Source organism: Doryrhamphus excisus, chromosome 21 (assembly GCF_030265055.1).
Source record: "Doryrhamphus excisus isolate RoL2022-K1 chromosome 21, RoL_Dexc_1.0, whole genome shotgun sequence".
NCBI lineage: Eukaryota > Metazoa > Chordata > Actinopteri > Syngnathiformes > Syngnathidae > Doryrhamphus > Doryrhamphus excisus.
In genome coordinates this window covers 4,679,947-4,703,391 of record NC_080486.1, presented here as the reverse complement: position 1 = coordinate 4,703,391, position 23,445 = coordinate 4,679,947, and the positions used below count along the sequence as shown (strand labels likewise).

At 37.4% G+C, this 23,445-nt stretch overlaps 2 protein-coding genes across 4 annotated transcripts; one reads left to right on the top strand and one right to left on the bottom strand.

Moving 5' to 3' along the window:
• The first annotated feature begins 65 nt into the window (after positions 1-65).
• LOC131108497 (alanine aminotransferase 2-like) lies at positions 66-17,813 on the top strand. Of its 2 annotated transcripts, none has more exons than XM_058059471.1 (12): positions 66-163; positions 316-485; positions 9,410-9,499; positions 9,581-9,689; positions 9,840-9,973; positions 10,121-10,364; positions 11,753-11,832; positions 11,910-12,046; positions 12,124-12,298; positions 13,900-14,055; positions 14,135-14,247; positions 15,689-17,813. In XM_058059471.1, exons 2-12 carry the CDS (start codon positions 339-341, stop codon positions 15,777-15,779), a joined length of 1,476 nt encoding a protein of 491 aa, XP_057915454.1. In that variant the 5' UTR covers positions 66-163; positions 316-338; the 3' UTR covers positions 15,780-17,813. The 2 variants fall into 2 exon arrangements, with proteins under 2 accessions (XP_057915454.1, XP_057915452.1); XM_058059469.1 differs by having other exon boundaries at positions 141-233.
• Positions 17,613-23,192, bottom strand: pdia4 (protein disulfide isomerase family A, member 4). Of its 2 annotated transcripts, none has more exons than XM_058059464.1 (10): positions 22,902-23,192; positions 22,430-22,604; positions 22,149-22,354; positions 21,943-22,081; positions 21,004-21,209; positions 20,776-20,931; positions 20,524-20,675; positions 20,291-20,447; positions 19,983-20,216; positions 17,613-18,270 (listed from the first exon to the last, which is right to left on the bottom strand). In XM_058059464.1, exons 1-10 carry the CDS (start codon positions 22,975-22,977, stop codon positions 17,858-17,860), a joined length of 1,914 nt encoding a protein of 637 aa, XP_057915447.1. In that variant the 5' UTR covers positions 22,978-23,192; the 3' UTR covers positions 17,613-17,857. The 2 variants fall into 2 exon arrangements, with proteins under 2 accessions (XP_057915447.1, XP_057915446.1); XM_058059463.1 differs by having other exon boundaries at positions 22,430-22,607; positions 22,902-23,191.
• Between the last annotated feature and the right edge of the window lie 253 nt (positions 23,193-23,445).

Below are 23,445 nucleotides of genomic sequence, written 5' to 3'. Positions count from 1 at the left end.
ATCATGTTTCAGTAAAAAAAAACTTGTACATTTTTAACGACTCGTTCATGACTCGCACATCTCCAGAACACAGCCAACCAAGCAAGAGCCCGGCGAAGGCGTGTGCGTGTGTCATGAAAATGAAACGGCAACAGGCTCAACTCTCAGTAGAGGCTCGGAAGAGGTAAAACTCCACAGCTACTCTCTCTCTCTCCTTCTCTCTCTCTCTGCCACGTCAATTCCTCCCACGACAGGTACACGTCTTGTTTAGCTACACGTGTTTACCAGTAATTTGACAGCTACTCTTTTTTTTCTTTCATTACTTTGTTTTTTGAGGTGGCTACAACAACGCCGACAAGATGTCTCAGAATGTTTTGAACGGAGTGTCTGGAAGGGGGAAGGTGCTCACTTTGGCCACCATGAACCCTAATGTGAAGCAGGTGCAATACGCGGTTCGGGGGCCAATCGTTCAACTGGCGTTGAAGCTGGAGAAGGAGCTCAAAGAGGTAATTAAATCAGGCCACGTGGGCGCTCGTGCATAATGTTTAGCTAGCTGTTTTGAGTATTTCTTACGACAACAAACCGCTTCGAAAAGCCTCATTTAAAGTATAATTGTGGTCTTTTTTTTCTCTCCACACGTCAGCTGATGTAAAAAAAGAACCGTAGCAACTATTCCTGTGGTGGATGCCATGCTAAACAGGTGCTACTCGGGTTACGTGCGAGTTCTGTTCCCAGATTGATGTACTGTAAATCGACACACGTTAATAAAGCAGGAAATACAAGAATGAAATAAAACTGCAATTACGTCATAAAATATACAAAAAAGTAAAAGCTAATACTGAAACACTAGCAACCTTTCCATCTCAGTAATAATAGCACTACTGCAGTCATTACTGTTGCTTTCATGTTTAGCACAAAGGTCTCAAACCCATGGCGCAGGGTCCGAATTTGGACCACCATAATATTTTATGTGGAAATAATGCTTATTTTACAATTATATTATAATTTTTACATTATTTCTGATGTATTGTAGCTGTGCATATATATTTCAATATTTTTGTTATTAAAATTTGTGTAATTATTTATTACTTTTTACTTTAATAAATATTTATCTTAACTATTTTTATTATTTTATTTATTTATTGTGATTTAAAAATATTTTATACATATAAACATTTTTATTTTACTAATTGAAATATATTTACATTATTTTAATCAAAAACATTATTTTAATCAAAATTATCAGTAAAATTGTAATATCTATTACTTTTTACTTTAATAAATATTTATATTATTTTATTATTTCTGATTAAAAAAATTGTTATACATATACAATTTTTTTACTCTGAAATATATTTACATTATTTTAAGTAAAAAACATTTTAATCAAAATTGAAATATTTCTATTTATTATTTGTGATTTTTAAAAATATTTGTTATATATATACAATTTTTTATTTTACTCATTGAAATATATTTACATTATTTTAAGTAAAAAACATTATTTTAATCAAAATTGTTATTACAATTTTTGTAATTTATTGCTTTTTACTTTAATAAATATATATTTTTTTGTGATTTAAAAAATTATTTGTTTTTTATATATATATATATATATATATATATAATTTTACTCATTGAAATATATTTACATTATTTTAATCAAAAAGACAATCTTTCTTGGTAAATATATTATATATTTTCTCTACATTTTGACAGAAAATAATTTTTGACTACTACAATTCCATTGTTGTGAGCTGCACATAGCGTATTTTTCCACTGTAACTACTCCTCAATCTAAAATTCTGTGAATTTAGTTCATTTATGGGAGTCCGTAAATACCCAGGAAGCGACGAATCTCGAAACATCATAAATGAACGACCACCTGTATATTACTTTACAACATATCCTCAATCCTCAACATCATAAGTGAGACATTAAGTGTGAAAATCATTTAAAAAAATATAAGAAAATTGGAAGAGCGGACTCGTACAGTTGATCAAGGAAATGTATTAAAATGTAAATCCATAAGAGGAAGTACAGATTCTCAGGGGAATTAAATTGATTCCAACTGGAATGTTGAGGTTGTCTTTAGAAGACAATCAGTTCATGCTGAACGATGAGATAGGAGAGCTGTAGTCTGAGTGGAAGGTGCAGGGTCCAAGCATTTATTCTCTAAGGCAAAGTTTGGTTGTGGTGCAAAATGACATTAAGACACAGTGGTGTTGTTATAAAACCATATTATTGGAAACAAACAAAACAACAAAATAAGTTGTAATTTTGGGGAATTAGGTTGCTGAAAATGTTATTTTCTTACAAGAATAAAGTCAAAATATTTAAAGATTTGAAAGATGTACTCTAACAAGAAAAAAGTCACAATTTTATTGACATAAACTTGAGAAAAAATGTCGTTTTAGTATTATAAAGTGGAAATAATATGGACAATTTTTTTTAAGTCATATTATCAAAAACAAAAATAAAGTTGTAATTTTTGGAAAATTATGTTGCAGGAAAAAGTTATGTTTTAACAAGAATAAAATCCAAAAATTAAGAAAAAAAGGTTGTATTCTAATGTGAAAAATAATCACAATTGTATTAACTTAAACTTGTAATATTTTAAGGAAAAAAAAATAATTTTTGCAAATGTAGAATTTTTTAAAGTCATATTATTAAACAAATAAATAAACTTGTAATTTTTGGAAATTTTAGGTTGCAGTATAAAAACAAGAATAAAATCCAAATATTAAGAAAAAATGGTTGTACTCTAATGAGAAAAATAGTCACAATTTTACAATATATATTTTTTAATATTATATAATGAACATTATTTCAGTACCATAACATTAAACTACTAAAAATATATATATTAAGAGAAAACAAAACAAAATAAAGTTGTATTTTTTGGAAAATTAGGTTCAGAGAAAATAATAAAAATTAATTAAAAATACAGGAATAAAGTAATGATATGACAAAAGAAAAGAGAGAGCAAGAATGGGGAATTGTCACAATTTTTTTAGTATAAATGACTAGTTAGCATATCTCCATACGGTATATTACTTCTCACAAATATCTAACAAATGGTCCTTTCATTTTTCACGATGTGGCGGCCCATTTATTTAGTCTTATGCAAATATAATATCATAAAAATATAATGGTTATTAATTTATTTCTGAATTTGACCATGTACTTTTAACATTTGTATTGAATGACGTGGAGCCATGACAATTATCACATGCAGAAGTATAAAAAAACATTTCCCTTAATTCACTTATTTTTCTTACTGTAAACTTCCTTCGCCCCGTTTATTGTCTTGTAGGATCTATAGGAACCTGACATGGGATGTGTATTGCTGAGACTATTTTTCCGAAGTGATGTCAGCCTTGTTTTTTCCTGTCGTGCAAACATCTCCCATTACTTTTCTCCTGTGGTTATATTGACTGTAATGCAACTCTCCCTGCAGTCTTTCATTCTCTTCACTGCACACAGCAGCGATGGCCCCTGAGTACTTAGCCTGATTTGACTGCATGGTCCTGGGATGTGGTGGTGGTGGTGGTGGTGGTGGATGTGTGTGTCTTGGATAGTTATTACATAAGAAGCGAGGGGAACACTCTCTGTCCTCTTTTGTCTGTCTCGCTCCTCCCCACAATGGACAGAGTTCATTGGACTAAATCCTACTGGCGATGAGGCCCGTGCTTTTCTCTGCGAGGAGCTTCATAAAAGTGATTGATGGCTCTCTCGCGAAAAGAAAAAGCAACCCCGCCCACTTTTCTTTTCATTGCTATTCCTGAAAAAATACATTTTTGAGAGGACATGAAGGTTTGCGGTTCAATTTGCTGCTTGTCAGCTTTTTAAAATATATTCTTAGGGGTCTGATTATGTGCTGATTACCCAGCATGCCTTGCGGTGTTTCGGTCATGGTGCTACTTTGCATGTGTGTTTGTGCGCGTAGGCGTTTTGATTGTTCGTGTGGTGCTGTAGACAAGGTTACATTATATGTTCCATATGTCTTAACTTTACATTACTAGAGCCCTTTAGATATAAAATAGCACCCCTATAGTAACTTTTATACTCATATTACCCAATAACGCAGACATTCATTTTTTACCGCTTATCCTCATGAGGGTCACGGGGAGTGCTGGAGCCTATCCCAACTGTCTTCGGGCGAGAGAGGCAGGGTACACCCTGGACTGGTCGCCAGCCAATCACAGGGCACATATAGACGAACAACCATTCACACTCACATTCATACCTATGGACAATTTGGAGTCGCTAATTAACCTAGCATGTTTTTGGAATGTGGGAGGAAACCAAAGTACCCGGTTTGCACGGGGAGAACATGCAAACTCCACACAGAGATAACCGAGAGTGGAATCGAACTCGGGTCCCTCAATGTCACTTCCTGTCCTCCTCCAACTCAGCTCCTCATGCGTTGGAACACATTTACAGCAACACACACAAGCTTGATTTTCTGTTATTATGTTAACTATATTGGGTAATATGAATGAAAAGGCGACTATAGGGGTGTTATTTCATGTCTAGAGGGCTCTAATGTAAAAAAAAAAATGTGATGGTCTTAATTGGAGTCCCTGGAGAAAACCCACGCATGCACGGGGAGAACATGCAAACTCCACACAAAGATACCCGAGGGTGGAATCGAACTCGTGTCTCTTTGCTGTGAGGTTTGCGTGCTTATAGCAGACATAAAAATCGTAAATATGTGTTGGGGTGCAAGGAGAGCTCAGTGGGGGGTGGACAGGAAGTGATGTCGTGGGGCCCGTATTAGGAATTATTATGCCTTTTTTGTGAGATAATTCAAACCCTGTAATAAAAGTCTGGTGCTTGTGTGTCTCGCAGAACAATATTGCACTAAACTGATTTGTTCATAACTCACCACGGGGCCAAATAAAGGTGTGAGTGCAGGCAAAAAGACTTACTAGGATAACCAATAGGTTCTAACGACATGCTACATTCCAGTCAGTCCCATTATAATGTGTCTAATCTATTTGTGTTTAGTTGAAATGTGCTTCCTGCCAGATCTTCCTGACTGGAATACCTTCACTGGTTGCTCAGCAGATTTGAGTGTGACGGTGAACCCATTTATGTGCCTGCGTTGCATTAATACGCACGTTTAGACACCGTGTTATCTGTGGGAAATTTGAATAGAAGCGGCGTAGAACGGTGATTCGTGGTAAAAATATGAATGGAGCGGCGTTGTTTCCCGCTTCACAGGTCTGAGCTGTGTCATCAGTGCCTGGTAGCTCCTGTTTTTTTTTTTTTTTTTTTTTTTTTAAACTGTGAACAGCAGCGTCTTTGTTGCGTGAACTAAAGAGGAAACATAATACGTCCAGTTTGTTTAATTGCACCCTCCTTTTCTGAGAAACCGTCCATCAAGAGGTGTGTTAAAGTACTCGGTCAAATAATGCAATAATTCCCACGAAAGTGGAACAAACACAATGAGTCATTTTGATGAACAAGATGCCTGCAACAGCCGCAATTCTGGACTTTTGTTGTAATTTTTTGAAAATTATTTTCACAAAATGTTATTGTGTTACAAGAATAAAGTCAAAATACTAGTAGTATTCTAATGAGAAAAATAGTCAAAATATTTTATGAGCATAAATTTGTAATATAATGACAAATAATAATGTCATTTTAGTATTATAAAGTGGAAATAATATGGAATAAAAAAAAAAGTCAAAATACTATTGGAAACAAATAAAACAACAAATAAAGTTGTCATTTTGGGGAAATTAGGTTGCAGAAAATGTTATTTTGTTAAAGTCAAAATATGTAAATATTTGAAAGTTGTATTCTAACGACAAAAAGTCACAATTTTATTGAAAAGTGAAAATAATATAGAAAAAAATTAAGTCATATTATTAGAAACAAACAAAACAAAAATAAAGTTGTAATTTTTGGAAAATTATTATCAGAAAATGTTATTGTGTTACAAGAATAAAATTAAAATACTAGTAGTATTCTAACGAGGAAAATAGTCACAATTTTATGAGCACTATTTATAGAAATAATAATGTCATTTTAGTCTTATAAAGTGGAAATAATATGGAAATTTAAAAAAAAGGCAAAATACTATTGAAAACAAATAAAGTTGTACTTTTGGGGAAATTAGTTTGCAGAAAATGTTATTTTGTTAAAGTAAAAATATTTAAAGATTTGAAAGTTGTATTCTAACGAGAAAAATAGTCACAATTTTATGTGCATACATTTGTAATATTATGAGAAATAATAATGTCATTTTCGTATTATAAAGTGGAAATAATATGGAATAAAAAAAAAAAAGTCAAAATACTATTGGAAACAAATAAAACAACAAATAAAGTTGTAATTTTGGGGAAATTAGGTTGCAGAAAATGTTATTTTGTTACAAGAATAAAGTCAAAATATTTAGAGTTTTAAAGGTTGTATTCTAACGAGAAAATGTCATAATTTTATTGACATAAACTTGTAATATTTTGAGAAAAAGCTGTAATTTTAGTATTATAAAGTGAATATAAATAATACGGACTTTAAAAAAAATGTCATATTAGAAACAAACAAAACAAAAATAAAGTTGTAATTTTTGGAAAATTAGGTTGTTACATTTTAACAAGAATAAAATCCAAATATTAAGAAAAAAAGGTTGTATTCTAATAAGAACAATAATCACAATTGTATTAACTTAAACTTTAACATTAAGATACTAAAAAAAATGTTACTTAACTTAATATCGACTTGCACTGAGAACGAAAACCATGTGTGACTGAGGTCAGACTAGGCCAGCAGCTTCCTGCTGAGACGCAGCTGGGAAGTACATTGTTACATCAGTTCTACACCGCAGTATTTTTTTATTTATTTTTTTTGCACATAGCAGTGACAGTCTTACTGTTTTTATTTGGAACGTGTTACCATAACCAAAAAAAGAAACCAACACATTGCCTTCTTCTTGTTGGATTACCAATAAGTTGGCAAACACAGCACAGTGAAGGCGTAACTTCTTAACAAATAAAGCGTCTGTCATCACCACCCGCAAGGTAAACACACCTTGCTGTGATCTTGACCGATATATGTGTGTGTGTGTGTGTGTGTGTGTGTGTTCCCAATTGAAACAACTACATACATGTAAACCGCCACGTGTCAGAAGTCAGAGTCCCATGTCTATTGTCACGTTGCGTCATCTGATAAAGGACGACAGCTGCAGCGTGTTGGAAGCTATAAGCAGACATGCAGGAACCAAAGCAGACCTTGCCAGCTCTAATCGGGACAGAGAGTTATAATAAATTAAAGGGTGGCTTAAAAATATTTGTATGAGTAGGAAAATGAAACCATAATGGTAAAAACGTGTTCGATTTGATTCACCGCAAAGCTTTGTTAAAACCGTGCCAACCAAACGGCGCTCTTGAAATAAGATACATGCTCATGATTTAGATGCGATGACAAACTGTCTGGTTGCTTTGGCCGAGTGGTCCGTCTTGCATGTTTCAATGATGAAAGTGCCGCTGTCAGAACATCACAGCCATTAGCGCTAAGTGCCTCGGTTGTGATGACCTTCACGATTTCAGAGCTCCGCCCTCCAAAGCCGTTTTAGAAGATTGCAGGCAGTGTCGGGAATCGGATTCATTGGGTTTCATTTAATAGCCGATCGATAGCCCATCCACTTGGATGAATGCATTATCTGATGCAGGGGCGTCCAAAGTCTGGCCCGAGGGTTGTTTGTGGCCCATTGCTGTCTTTTGTTGGCCTGTGGCATGTTCTAAAAATAGAATTTAATTTAAGAAAACAACAGCAAAACTGGAAGAATATTAGTATCATGAGGAAAAAAATATTTCATTTTAGTATTACAAAGTGGAAATAATATGGAGGGGAAAAAGTTATAAGAAATTATAAACAAAAAAGTTGTAATTTTTGGAAAATTATTTTCAGAAAATGTTATTGTGTTACAAAAATAAAATCAAAATACTTACAGAAAAAAGTAGTATTCTAATGAGAAAAATAGTCAATTTTATGAGCATAAATTTGTAATATTATGAGAAAAAATAATGTAATTTTAGTTTTATAAAGTTGAAATATTATGGAAAAAATTTAATTTAAATATTACAGGAAGCAAACAACTATTATAGTTGTAATTTTGGGGAAATTAGGTTGCAGAAAATGTTTTGTTACAAGAATAAAGTCAAAATATTTAGAGATTTAAAGGTTGTATTCTAACGAGAAAAAAAGTCATAATTTTATTAACAAACTTGTAATATTTTGAGAAAAAAAATGTCATTTTAGTATTATAAAGTGGAAAAAGTAATATTATTAGAAACAAACAAAACAAAAATAAAGTTGTAATTTTTGGAAAATTAGGTTGCAGTAAAAAGTTACAGTTTAACAAGAATAAAATCCAAATATTAAGCAAAAAAGGTTGTATTCTAATGAGAAAAATAAACACAATTGTATTAACTTAAACTTGTAATATTTTATGGAAAAAATGTCATTTTTCAAATAATGTAGAATTTTTTTAAAGTCATATTATTAGAAACAAAACAAATAAATTGTAATTTTTGGAAATTTTAGGTTGCAGTAAAAAATTACATTTAACAAGAGTAAAATCCAAATATTAAGAAAAAAAGGTTGTACTCTAATGAGAAAAATAGTCACAATTTTACAATAATAAACTTTTAATATTATATAATTAACATTATTTCAGTACCATAACATTAAAATACTAAAAAAAAGTGATATTAGGAGAAAAAAAACAAAATAAAGTTGTATTTTTTGGAAAATTAGATTCGGAGAAAAAAATAAAAACGAAATAAAAATATAGGAATAAAGTCAAAATATAATAAAAAAAATTAGCAAAAATGGGGAATTAATTTGACACTAATAATAATATCACAAAGTGGAGAAGCTATTTTTTTTAAGTATAAATGACTAGTTAGCATATCTCCATACTGTATATTACTTCTCACAAATATCAAAGTGATCCTTTCATTTTTCACGATGTGGCGGCCCATTTATTTAGTTTTATGTAAATATAATATAATAAAAATTTGACCATGTACTTTTAACATTTGCTCCGTTAGTGAGGAATAATTTCTACGTTTTTTCATAGCAAAGCGAATGTCTTCAAGGCTCTTAACATACAAGCATGTCATATGTCGACATTCCGGCATTTCTCAGAAAGATGTTAATAGTTTGACATAGGAGGGACATTTTTACAGTTTTTTTTTTTTTTTGGTGGGGGGTGCGGTTCTTTCAGTGTGTTCCACCACAGAATGATTTGGCTTAGTTTTTATGACTTCCGTGACCTTAGCCCGGATCCCAGGCTCAGGATAAGTGTCCCATTACACCAGCAGGGATAATATTTATAGCATATGTGTTACAGTAGTGGCTCATCTTATGTGTACTCGATTTAAATGAACTCATATGTCATGTATTTTTGATGCAGGGCGCCAAGAAACCTTTTACCGAAGTCATCAAGGCCAATATAGGCGACGCCCATGCAATGGGCCAGAAGCCGATTACCTTTCTCAGACAGGTTGGAATGACTTAAATATTTTTCAATATGCAGTGATGACCCCCCCCCCTGCACATAGAAATGAATATTTTCTTGTCATAGGTTCTTGCACTGTGTGCATACCCTGAGCTCTTAAAGGACAATGCATTTCCAGAGGACGCCAAGAAAAGGGCACAGCGCATTCTGCAAGCCTGCGGAGGCCACAGTTTAGGTCAGAACCCCCCCCACACACCCGCTCTCAGCCAACCATTTGCTTCAACACACACACACCCTTTGTACTACTTTGTGCTCTCATTAATCATTTATGAGGACACCGGACAACGTGCTCGGTGAATAAATTAGACGTTTATTTCCCTTTAAGGGTCCTACAGCGCCAGCCAAGGCATAGAGTGCATCCGTCAGGATGTGGCGCGTTTCATTGAGAAAAGAGACGGCGGAATCCCGTCCAACCCGGACAACATCTTCCTCTCCACCGGTGCCAGCGACGCCATCGTGGTATGACATCCGTAATGTAGCACACATCAATCATCAATTAAACTTCAGTTAATTATACACTCTACTGTACTTTGCTCCGTATTCAAAACAGAACCGCAACCACGTTAGCGTAGCTACTGAATGACTATTGTTATTGTTTTCTTCCAGACTATGCTAAAACTCATGGTGTGCGGTGAGGGTCGTACCCGAACGGGGGTCATGATCTCCATCCCCCAGTACCCTCTGTACTCGGCCGCTATAGCAGATCTGGGCGCCGTGCAGATTAGCTACTACCTAGACGAGGACAAGTGTTGGAGTCTGGATGTGGCGGAGCTCCGCAGGGCCCTGGTCGCAGCCAGGGAGCACTGCAACCCTCGTGTGCTCTGCATCATCAACCCGGGAAACCCAACCGGTATGGTTAGCTTTTTTGCCATAAATGCTACAAGTTACCGGTAAGGTCCTCCTGGTGGAATTGGGTAGTCTAGACTGAGACCGCTGCCCCCAAGATGTGGACTTGGATAAGTGTAGACAACGGAATAGCGTTAAACAATGTCGTTTATATGAACCCCACAGGATGGCAGTACAATCATCCATTGTAGCTATTAATAGCTATTAATATGTAGCTATTACACAGCTATTAATTTGTTACAGACCCCACCCAAATAAATAAGTTTCCGCGAAATCGGATTTTATGTTAATATTGTATAAGTAAATTGAATATTTATATCCTTGTTTACAGCCTTGAAAACCTTTTTATAATTTTTTATATGCGGTTTTAACATTACTAGAGCCCTACAGACATGAAATAACACCCCTATATTCACCTTTATGCTCCTAATATATAGGAAAATTATTGAGAACCACTAGCATAGGTTAATTAGCACCACAAGAAAGCCATAAATGTATTAAAAAAAGTTGTAATATTACAGATCATACATGTCAGAATGTAAAAATGTAGCATAGCTCTGCATCAGACAAGCTTTTATTTATAATGTGGCGCAATGTAGCATTTAGATTAGCATGCATTAGCTCTTCACGCTTCCACCTTATATGAATATTCAGACTTTTTTTTTGTAAATTTACTAATTTATTTTCGATATAAAGGCTGCACGGCGGATGAGTGGTTAGCGCGCAGACCTTATAGCTAGGAGACCCGAGTTCAATTCCACCCTGGGTTTTCTCCGGGTACTCCGGTTTCCTCCCACATTCCAAAAACATGCTAGGTTAATTAGCGACTCCAAATTGTCCATAGGTATGAATGTGAGTGTGAATGGTTGTTTGTCTATATGTGCCCTGTGATTGGCTGGCGACCAGTCCAGGGTGTACCCCGCCTCTCGCCGCCCGAAGACAGCTGGGATAGGCTCCAGCACCCCCGCGACCCTTGTGAGGAATGAATGAATGAATTTAGAGGATGGAAAACGATCGGTTCTTAACATTATTAGAGCCCTCTAGACATGAAATAACACCCCTATAGTCACCTTTACACTCATATTAGCCAAATGTAGTGGTAATAATAAGAGAAAATAAGACATAATATAGACTCATTTTGGGTGCACAGCAACTGAGTGGTTAGCGAGCAGACCTCACAGCTAGGAGACCCGGGTTCAATTCCACCCTCGGTCATCTCTGTGTGGAGTTTGCATGTTCTATCTGTGCATGCGTGGGTTTTTTCCGGGTACTCCGGTTTCTTCCCACATTCCAAAAACATGCTAGGTTAATTAGCGACTCCAAATTGTCCATAGGTATGAATGTGAGTGTGAATGGTTGTTTGGCTATGATGATGGTTGTCCTGTGTTGCAGGTCAGGTCCAGAGCAGGAAGTGTATTGAAGACGTTATTCGCTTTGCAAAGGAGGAACATCTCTTCCTGATGGCCGATGAAGTAAGGCGACCCCGTTTAGAGTCATTATCGAATATGATGAATATACGTCTGTATCATACGTGTTTGTTTTCTTCCAGGTTTACCAAGACAACGTGTACGCAGAAGGTTGCCAGTTCCACTCCTTTAAGAAGGTACTCTTCGAGATGGGACCGGAGTACTCCAGTACAGTCGAGATGGCCTCCTTCCACTCCACCTCCAAATGCTACATGGGAGAGTGAGCATGCTAACGCTTCACATTCCCCTCACCTAGCTAAAATTTTCACCATTCCTGTGCGTCTCTGTGCTTGTCAGGTGTGGATTCCGCGGCGGATATATGGAGATAATTAACATTGACCCAGAAGTCAAGGCCCAACTGGTCAAACTGGTTTCAGTGCGCCTGTGCCCCCCTGTCCCCGGGCAGGCTCTGCTCGACTTGGTGGTGAATCCCCCGCAGCCTGACGAACCGTCATATGCTACTTTTATGAAGGTACGGTACATGCATGACTGACTAGAATGTAAACATTACATTTCCTTATGCAAATACCCAACACTATTACATCATCTATTGAAGCGCCGTACAGGAAGTCATTATCCACCATGTTGGATTAATTATCATCTGAGTGCATCTTGTGTGTCCATTAGTGTAAAGCTGTTGGTAGTTGGTATTTATTTGCGTCTATAAAAACAATACTCAACATTTCCAACAGTCAGCATTTAACATGCACTACCACCTATAACCTTTAGGGGGTGTGCATGGTCCAAATAGACAAGATGATATAAACATTCATTCATTTTCTTCCGCTTATTGTCACAAGGGTTGCGGGGGGTGCTCGGGCGAGAGGTGGGGTACACCCTGGACCGGTCGCCAGCCAATCACAGGGCACATATAGACAAACAACCATTCACACTCACATTCATACCTATGGACAATTTGGAGTCGCTAATTAACCTAGCATGTTTTTTTTTGGAATGTGGGAGGAAACCAGAGTACCCGGAGAAATGCATGCACGGGGAGAACATGCAAACTCCACACAGAAATGTCAGAGGGTGGAATTGAACTCGGGTCTCCTAGCTGTGTGGCCTGCTCGCTAACCACTCGGTTGCTGTGCAGCCAGAATGAGTCTATATTATATCTTATTTTCTCTTATTATGACCACTACATTTGGCTAATATGAGTGTAAAGGTGACTATAGGGGTGTTATTTAATGTCTAGAGGGCTCTAATAATGTTAAGAACCATTTTTAGATGGTTTTAGGTTTTCTATGATCTAGATTCATTTATTTTCTACCGCTTATCCTCAGGAGGGTGGCGGGGGGTTTGTTGCCTCTAATATAATGAAATTATAATAATAATCATCCATTTTCAACAGTCTGACTCATGGTTTCATCTTACAAACATTAACATCATCACACAGCAACTTAACACCCAAAAGGTACCATCCAAATATTCATTTTCTACCGCTTATCCTCACAAGGGTTGCGTGGGGGTGCTGGAGCCTATCCCAGCTGTCTTCAGGCGACAGGCGGGGTACACCCTGGACTGGTCGCCAGCCAATCACAGGGCACATATAGACAAACAACCATTCACACTCACATTCATACCTATGGACAATTTGGAGTCGCTAATTAACCTAGCATGTTTTTTTTGGAATGTGGGAGGAAACCGGAGTACTCCATACAGAGGGTGGGATTGAACTTGGGTGTCCTAGCTGTGAGGTCTAACTACGCTAACCACTCGTGCAGCCCATGATATAAACATTATAGATTTATTACGGTGGTAATAGTTTGTTTTTTTATGTAGAACTGCTTTATTTAGCCGCAAAATATCAAAAAAATCGGTGTGATCCAGTGTAGTTCTACACTACAAATTACACACACAATAATAAATAAATAATATTGTTTTCAAACAGTACAAAGTAATTGATGAAACCAGATTTTGTGTACCGTGTTTATTGTATTTAGTGTTACTTTGTGTATTGTGCGCCAATATCTATAAATGAACCAGGCCTCTAATAATCCTCAGCAGCTCTCGGTTGACCTTTTAAAATGTTTCCACCATGTCGCCAACTTCAGTCGTCTCCCTCCCCAGGAACGAACGGCAGTCTTGGACGCTTTGGCGGAAAAGGCCAGACTAACCGAGCAGATCTTCAACACGGTACCGGGCATCACCTGTAACCCCGTGCAGGGCGCCATGTACACCTTCCCTCGCATCACTCTGCCCCAGAAGGCCATCGATAAGGCCAAGGTTGGTTCATATCGGTTTCATAAAGACCCATATTTACTCGCATGTATTGCTGTGAGATTAATTAGTACGTTAACGACAGGAGGAAGGCCAGGTACCTGACATGTATTACTGCATGAGGCTACTGCAAGAGGAGGGCATCTGTCTTGTGCCGGGCAGCGGATTTGGGCAAAAAGAGGGAACTTATCATTTCAGGTTAGTACAATCACTCTGTATATTGCTTGGTTACACTAATTTACATTAGGGGTGTAAGAAAATATAGTTTTGGCGATATATCATGATATTGTATCGATATTAAAAAGTATGATATGGATATTTTTAGGCATTTATCATAGACTGTATATGGTATTTATTCAAAGGTTAATTTCTGATTTTAATTTAAACCTCCGATCGTTAGGTTGGCAGCACTTACGTAGTCAATTAGGCAATGAACGTTGAACGAGATTCACGAGTGAAACGTCCTCACACATAAACACAGTTCAACATGGCTGAATGCCAGCACATAAAACGCCATTTTATACCACTTTTAAACACAAAAACACAATCGGTAACTGTTACATTTGTTCACTTCCTGCTTTTCTAATATAGTTTAAGGTTATTTATTTATTTATTTTTGTCCCATACATTGGTATGGGACCCCCAAAAAAAACCCAAAAAACCTTAAACTATATTAGGAAAGCAGGAAGTGAACAAATGTAACAGTTACTGATTGTAAAAGTACCAGATGGAGGGGTAGGATTTAATAAGCTTTGCTTCTTCCTACTCCTTTTGGACATGTGGAACTGTGAACTGATTATGTGATGCATTCAATTGTAATCTGATGCATGTTCAAATGAAATTAAACCATTACATTATTCTTTTATTATTCATCGTTTTCAAGATAAAAATAAAATAATAAAAATTTATAAAATAAAAAAAACAACTTAAATTACATTAGGAAAGCAGGAAGTGAACAAATGTAACAGTTACTAATTGTAAAAATACAAGATGGAGGGGAAGGATTTAATAAGCTTTGCTTCTTCCTACTCCTTTTGGACATGTGGAACTGTGAACTGATTATGTGATGCATTCAATTGTAATCTGATGCATGTTCAAATGAAATTCAACCATTACATTATTTTTTATTATTATTCATCGTTTTCAAGATAAAAATAAAATAATAAAAATTAATAAATAAGTAAAAAAAAAAAAACAGTCATGTTACTATGGTACCCATTATGTCATTGTATGGTCATATCATCTTGTACTTGTACTAAAAAAAAACTACAAAAAAAAAAAATAAAAAATACTTATGTGATGCATTCAATTGTAATCTGATGCATGTTCAAATGAAATAACACCATTACATTATTTTTTTTATTATTCATTGTTTTCAAGATAAAAATAAAATAATAAAAATGTATAAATAAAGTTAAAAAAAAAGTCATGTTACTATGGTACCCATTATGTCATTGTATGGTCATATCATCTTGTACTTGTACTAAAAAAAAAACTACAAAAAAATAAAAATAAAAAATACTTATGTGATGCATTCAATTGTAATCTGATGCATGTTCAAATGAAATGAAACCATTACCATTACAAAAGCACCACCATCATCATCATCATGGGGTTGTCATTGTCTTCCTCTGTCCAGGATGACCATCTTGCCACCAACTGAGAAGTTGAAGGTGGTACTGCAAACGATCAGTGCCTTCCACCAGCGTTTCACTAAAGAGTTTTCTTAACCCAGGCGGCGCTGACGTCTTTTAAAGTGCCTTCAATATGAAACAAGCAACATTTTTTTTTTTTTTAAAGATAGCATGTGACCATTCATAGTGGATGATGCACAGTTAATAGGCCAGTTAATAGTCCTAATAACCTAACCTAACCCTTACTTACATATGCTGCTATAAGGGCACGTACTGTACCTGTCCTCCTACAGTGGAACCTCCAAACTCAGACTTTGTTTTTATTTCAAAACGATCATGCCCATATTAAGTATTGTAAATCGTGTTTAACTGTTATTACAAAAAAAAATAATTCTTCCACATTTTAAGTGTAAAAATAAGTTATCCGCTATTGTAACATACTGAACCTTTCCATACTCTTTGATATGTAATAGGAGACAACAGGAAGGCGTTTACAGCGCGATACTGACACCTACTGGCACTTAACTGGTATTGCTGAAATTAAGCGCTATTCATTGTATTGCGAATAACTTCCATTTGTGGTTATCACACTATGATTATCGCACTTTACCTCTTTCTGTCATTAGGGAAGTCAAGTCAAAATGACATTAAAAATATATATATAAAAAAATTAATAATATAACTAAAATGTATAATTACATAAAAATAATAAATTAGAAAATGTATTAATTTCTACATACGAGACCACTATAACAGCTAACATATGTTCTTGTTTATCGCAATTAAGTCCTGACCCTGCTAAATACATTTTACTGAGATGTTAATAAATGGAATATTTTCATAGTTGAAGCATATAAAACCCTTTTGACGGTTATATAAATACAGTTTTTAACTTTTACACTCCTTTACTTCACATTGTGCAACTCTTATAACGAAGAGACTCGTTAACAAGGCTAGCTAACCTCTAATTAACTTCTTAAGAAGCAAAAAAAAAAGTACCACTTCCACACTAAATGGGAGAACTTGTGTCACTGATATTTGATATTTGTTATGGCAGAGTTCTCGAATAGTTGGGCAAAGTGCGAGAGGCTTTCATTTCAATGCAGTCCTACCAACATGTACAGATTTATAGTACTCAACATGCAATTTGACTGTATTGTTGCAAGTTCAGTCGGTACAGTATAGATAAATGAATGGGCATGACAGATAATTGAGAAGCATTGTTTTAAGGTAGGGTTGCATGGTGGACGAATGGTTAGCGTGCAGACCTCACAGCTAGGAGACCCGAGTTCAATCCCACCATCGGCCATTTCAGTGTGGAGTTTGCATGTTCTCCGCGTACTCCGGTTTCCTCCAAAAACATGCTAGGTTAATTAGCGACTCCAAATTGTCCATAGGTATGAATGTGAGTGTGAATGGTTGTTTGTCTATATGTGCCCTGTGATTGGCTGGCGACCAGTCCAGGGTGTACCCCACCTCTCGCCCCAAGACAGCTGGGATAGGCTCCAGCACCCCCTTGTGAGATAAGCAGCAGAAAATGAATGAATGAATGAATGAATGAATGTGTTAAAGGTAATGTCTTGTCATTAGTGCCACCTAGTGGCCAGTACACTACATATCACTTGAAGACAACTAGTCTCCAGTCTGTCAATCTCATATTAGTGGGGTGTGTCTTACATGGTCGGAACAGGAAGAGTGTGGGATATAATACTCTTATACTTCAGCTACAAGTCTCATAATATTTACTTGCATTACAAACAATGACTAACTGTACTGTAGGTAAATTAAGAAATATTAAAGACAATTTTAGTTGAAATCCACTCTGGGTTGCAGTGTCATGAAATGATCCCCCTGTCTTAAGTTGCCGATGAAATTCATTATCAATGTAAAAATGTTCTTAATGTGAATAAAAGACCTTATAGTGATAGATTTTCAGTCATTTTCTTTTATTTAAAAACCCTCAAAGCTCACATGCTTTTTTTTTTTGCAAGCACAAAGTAGGAAATCTCTTCACGGAATGAATACAAACTAAAAATTATGGAACTCTGTAATCGTCAGTAACATTTAACTGATTGCTTCCCTTCACCCACTTCTCAGACGCTTCCCGACCTCTTAAAGTTCTCAAGTGCAGGTCGAGATCTTTTTTTTTTTCCTCCTCCATGTTTTTTTTTTTTTCAAAGTTCATCTCTTGTGTGTGATAATTTTGTGGCGTGCTCTTCCAAAAACTTACTCAAAGCGTCGACCGTCCTGTCACCGCCTTCGAATTTAACCGGGTTGTGTTTGTCGTTGCTCGGAGCAAAGTATATCGTGGGGAATCCTTCCACTTTGTAGTCGTCGGGCACGTCGTTGGTGGTGGCATCCATCTTAGCGATGACCAGGTTCTTTTCCGCCTTGTACTTCTTGCCCAGAGACAAGTAATCAGGCTCTAGTTTTTTACAGTGTCCGCACCAAGGAGCGTAAAACTCGATGAGGACGTCTTTCTCGTTATCCATGACAATCTCTTCAAAGGTTTTTCCCACCACGACCTTCACTGGTCCTTTGTTGTTCTTTGGCACTGGTTGGGACTTGATGATGGGTTTCAGCTTTCCTGTGGATGATGAATGATCAGGTTACACTGGAGGTTAGAAAAAAAAAAAACACTTCTACGGGTTCCTTTTTTTTTTTTTTTAAATAAATACTTCCACTCAAAATTACACAGGTGTTCCTAGAGTTCTGTTTCAACACTGGTGTAGGTCACCTGACCTACCTTTACCTTTACTCAGTGGATTATTGGGTGGAGGAAATAGAAGAAACAGGAAAACAAAACAGTAAGACTACTACGCTGCTTCATTATTATTGTCGCTTTCTTATGTCTTATTTTTACTGGGGTTTTTAGGTTTTAATGAATTGCATTTTTACGGCTGCAGAGGGGTTAGCATGCAGGCCTCGCAGCTAGGAGACCCGAGTTCAATCCCACCCTCGGCTATCTCTGTGTGGAGTTTGCATGTTCTCCCCGTGATTGCGTGGGTTTTCTCCGGGTACTCCGGTTTCCTCCCACATTCCAAAAACATTCATTCAATTTCCACTGCTTATCCTTGCGGGGGGCGCTGGAGCCCATGTCAGCCGTCTTCGGGCGAGAGGCGGGGTACACCCTGGACTGGTCGCCAGCCAATCACAGGGCACATATAGACAAACAACCATTCACACTCACATTCATACCTATGGATAATTTGGAGTCGCTAATTAATAGCATGTTTTTGGAATGTGGGAGGAAACCGGAGTACCCGGAGAAAACCCACGCTATCTCTGTGTGGAGTTTGCATGTTCTCCCCCATCCATGCGTGGGTTTTCTCCGTCCCACATTCCAAAAACATGCCAGGTTAATTGGCGACTCCAAATTGTCCATAGGTATGAATGTGAGTGTGAATGGTTGTTTGTCTATATGTGCCCTGTGATTGGCTGGTGACCAGTCCAGGGTGTACCCCGCCTCTCGCCCGAAGACAGCTGGGATAGGCTCCAGCACCCCCCGCAACCCTTTTGAGGATAAGCGGTAAAAAAATTAATGAATTTAGAGAATAGAAAACCATCTAAAAATGGTTCTTAACATTATTAGAGCCCTCTAGACATGAAATAACACCCCTATAGTCACTTTTACACTCATATTAGCCAAATGTAGTGGTCATAATAAGAGCAAATAAGATAATATAGACTCATTCTGGCTGCACAGCAACCGAGTGGTTAGCGAACAGGCCTCACAGCTCGGAGACCCGAGTTCAATTCCACTCTCGGCCATTTCTGTGTGGAGTTTGCATGTTTGTGTGGGTTTTCGCCGAGTACTCCGGTTTCCTCCCACATTCCAAAAACATGCTAGGTTAATTGGCGACTCCAAATTGTCCATAGGTATGAATGTGAGTGTGAATGGTTGTTTGTCTATATGTGCCCTGTGATTGGCTGGCGACCAGTCCGGGGTGTACCCCGCCTCTCGGGGTAATGAATTAATGAATGTATTTTTTTACAATGTGCCAAGAGGCGCGGTCCATAAATGGCCCAGAGGCCGCACTTTGAACACCCAAACACAAACATGCCGATGGATATGATCTTCATCCTTAAGGGTTGTGATGGTAGAATACTTAAATCCCAAAAGTGCTACCGATATTCTCCTTTCTTAGCTTTTTATGTTCTATGCTTTTTATGATGTTATTTCACTCTGTAGCTTAAATGATGGGAAAACCTTTACATTGTTTATAAACTTGAATAACTACAGTCGGTAGGTAAAAAAAAAAAAAAATTAAATTCTAATGTAATTAAGCAAAAACTCACCCTTCTTGAAAGCCGTGACAAAGTCCCTCAGCACGTCGGCGTCAACTTCCTCTGGCTCCATGGCAAACTTTTTACCGCCTTCCGCCAGAATCCCCACATTGACTTCCTCGCCGCTTTCGCTCAGGCCCAGACCCTTTAGCTCCTCGGCGTAATCTTCCTCATCGGCGATTGCGAACGTGTACTCCGGGAAGTCCTGGGCTACTTCCAGTACCTTGGACCTCCAGAACTGTGTGGCTATAAGTTAAAAAAAATAAAAAAATTATTAAATAAATATGTTGAGCAAGCCCAATAAAAGAAGAGCATCCTACCTTTCCTGTAGTCGAAGCTAAAATCAACGCCGTAGTACACGACCACCAGTGGTCTCTGAGTGTAGCGTTTGGCGTCGTTGCTGGGCTTCCTGTGGCCTACTAGAGGGATGACGTGCTTTTTGAAGAAATCCTGCACATCTGACATGGATGTGGAGTCCTTGGCAGGCACAAAAATTGTATTACTTGTACTAGTTATTTAAACTAAAAGATCATTTTTTAAATTAATCTACTACCTTCATTTTAAGAGTATGTGATGCTGGCTCATATTTGGAGCGGAACTTTTCAGGCTGACTGATGACAACCTGGCCGGGCGAGGCTTTGAGCAGCTTGGCCACCTCAGAGCTGAAGGTGTGACGGAAGGTGAAGTCCTCCCTGAGCGAGTTACCTACCACACCATTAAAAAAAAAAAAAAAAAAAAAGTCAACCCACCCTTTTAAAAAAAAAAAGCTAAATGTACATTTCTATACATTTGGAGTCCTACTTACAAGCCTCAATGTAGGTCTCATAGGCCGCATCTTCACTGGAGAAGATGCCGACGATGACTGCATCATCGCCGTCCTTGAGGAGCTCCTGCACTTGCTTGATAGCTTGGATCTGCTTGGACGGAGGTCCCGCCTGTTCGCTCATGTAATCCACAATCCCTGAAGAACACAAATAAGCTCTTTCAAGTAAAACTATTCATTTAAAAACGCCATAGCAGTGAGGCGACATACCAAATTTTTCTCTGGGCCCGTTGTAGTCAAACATTTTCCCCTTTCTGAAGATCTTCAGGGTTGGGTAGCCGGAGACGTCAAAACGGGAGGCGATGTCGTTTTCCACCGTGGCGTCCACCTTGGCGAGAGGGATGGGAGGAGAGCGTTGGCTTAGCTCCTGGGCCGCTTTCTCGTATTCCGGAGCCAAACGCTTACAGTGACCACACCTGTGGGTAAAATGACGATACGTCAACTATCTGCAACTGTGCATTGTTGGAGACGACCACAACATATCCCAACAGACATTTTTAATCACATTTTAAATGTCCCTTATTATGCAAAATTAAATTTTTATTAATGTAAGTAAAAACAAACCTTTCTCCTGAGCATAATATTGAACCACCACTTCACCAAGGATAGCCTTAGACATAAATAGGCTTCACTACACATGCAAAATATCAAGTCAGTCAGCTTCCGACATTTTCTTTGGCAAATACACAAGCCTGGCATGGTGTTGCTATGAAAAAGGTTACTGCAAAAAAGGTCAGTAAGGATAATTCATAATGCCGCCTACAGAGAACATACTAACTCCTTATTTCTAAAATCACAAATACTTCAAACTTGCTGATATAGTTCATCTTCAAACAGCTAAAATAATGCATAAGGCTAAAAATGTCATCCAATGCTTCAATACTTCACGTACATGACAAAAAATTAATAAAAATACAAAATAAAAATAAAAAATGTAAACTAAATTATATTAGGAAAGCAGGAAGTGAACAAATGTAACAGTTACTGATTGTAAAAGTACCAGATGGAGGGGTAGGATTTAATAAGCTTTGCTTCTTCCTACTCCTTTCGGACATGTGGAACTGTGAACTGATTATGTGATGCATTCAATTGTAATCTGATGCATGTTCAAATGCTGCCAAATGATGCTAAAGCGGTCATCTGACTTACCATGGAGCGTAGAACTCCACCAGGATGATGTCTGCATTGTTGACCGTCTCATCAAAGTTGTCCTTGGTGAGCACCAGCGTGGCCTCAGGAGGGGGCTTCCAGTCAGGCTCAGAGACCTCTTTGACACGAGCCACAATGGCTGCACAGAACAAACGCGTCACCACCAGTGACAAAAAAATAAATCGAATTCATAAGGTTCACTCTACCTTTCTCCGTTCTGTCTCCATCGTAGTCCACCGGTTCGCCTTTTTTTAAGATCTTAATCGTGGGATAGCCAGACACATCAAATCTCCCGGCTACGTCTTTTGCGGCGGTGGCGTCTACTTTAGCCACCGGTATAGGAGGATCGTTTTCCATCAGGGTCTGCGCAATCTTTTCATACTCTGGAGCAAACTGTTTACAGTGGCCACACCTGTAAAAAAAAAAAACAGTCTTATAGAAATGCTTTCTTTTCACAAAAAAAAATAGATTAAAAGATATAAGGTACCATGGAGCATAAAACTCAACAAGCACTGTGTCCTTGCCCTCCATGAAGGTGTCAAAGTTAGCATCCGTGAGGACCATCACTCCATTCTCCTCCTTGACTTCCGTGTCGTCATCTTCCGTGTCGTCATCGTCCTCCATGTCGTCATCATCATCCTCTTCCTCAACATTCTCGATTTCTTCTGGGAAAAAAAGCAGTAAAATATATAAAGGACATGACACAAACGTGGAAAAGTTTGCATTCTACCCTAACACATCACAAAAATGCCCTAAATAGACATAATGCTACAAAAATGTCAATAAAACTAGCACGTGCACATTAAACAACTGTACAATTGAAATAATATCAATACTGAGCATGCGCGTTTTGCTAACCGTTAGCTAGCTAGCAAGTTTTGTCACACAAACGTCAGTTTTTAAGCTATTCAAATGTTCACTTAATAATGTCGACATTTTGTAATAAGACTCAAACTTACCATCTTCACATTTTATCACATTCGCAAAGTGTGCAACGCCGAGCAACACAATAAGCAGCAAAGCAACCTTCCTCATTGTCCACAAATGAACCACACGGCTCCGTCTTAATAACGCTGGATAAACTTGACAATATAAACGTCGTGTTGGCACCCAAATAGAAAAGTGCGGGTGCGGATAAATCCCAATTTAGTTCTAGTTTTACAGCTTTGAGCTAACAATCACTTCAGCTAATCACTGTGATCAGCATTCAGTAGTCACCGCCTCCCTCTTGTCTGCTCTGCAACTTGTCTGACTTGCCACGTTCTGATTGGTCCGTATCCTCGGCTGTCGTCCAATAGCAAGTCGCCACTCAATTTAACCGGCTAGGAACGTAGAGGCTTGTGATTGGTCAGTTTCGTTTAACTTCCTGGAGCATTCACGTTGTGTTGTTACGTGTGAAAATAAAAGGTGTACTTTTACGAAGACGGAAAGCAAATATGTACTTTGATTAAAAAGTAGTCATTTTTTATTAGATTTACTGCATAATGGATGTTTGTAATTTGA

Coding starts and splice junctions, on each gene's coding strand:
- LOC131108497 (XM_058059471.1), top strand. CDS start 339: ATGTCTCAGAATGTTTTGAACGGAGTGTCTGGAAGGGGGAAGGTGCTC. Junction 11,833..11,909: donor TCTTCCTGATGGCCGATGAA/GTAAGGCGACCC, acceptor GTTTTCTTCCAG/GTTTACCAAGACAACGTGTA. Junction 12,299..13,899: donor CATATGCTACTTTTATGAAG/GTACGGTACATG, acceptor CTCCCTCCCCAG/GAACGAACGGCAGTCTTGGA.
- pdia4 (XM_058059463.1), bottom strand. CDS start 22,977: ATGAGGAAGGTTGCTTTGCTGCTTATTGTGTTGCTCGGCGTTGCACAC. Junction 20,676..20,775: donor TGAGACCTACATTGAGGCTT/GTAAGTAGGACT, acceptor ATGGTGTGGTAG/GTAACTCGCTCAGGGAGGAC. Junction 20,448..20,523: donor CACATACTCTTAAAATGAAG/GTAGTAGATTAA, acceptor GTGCCTGCCAAG/GACTCCACATCCATGTCAGA.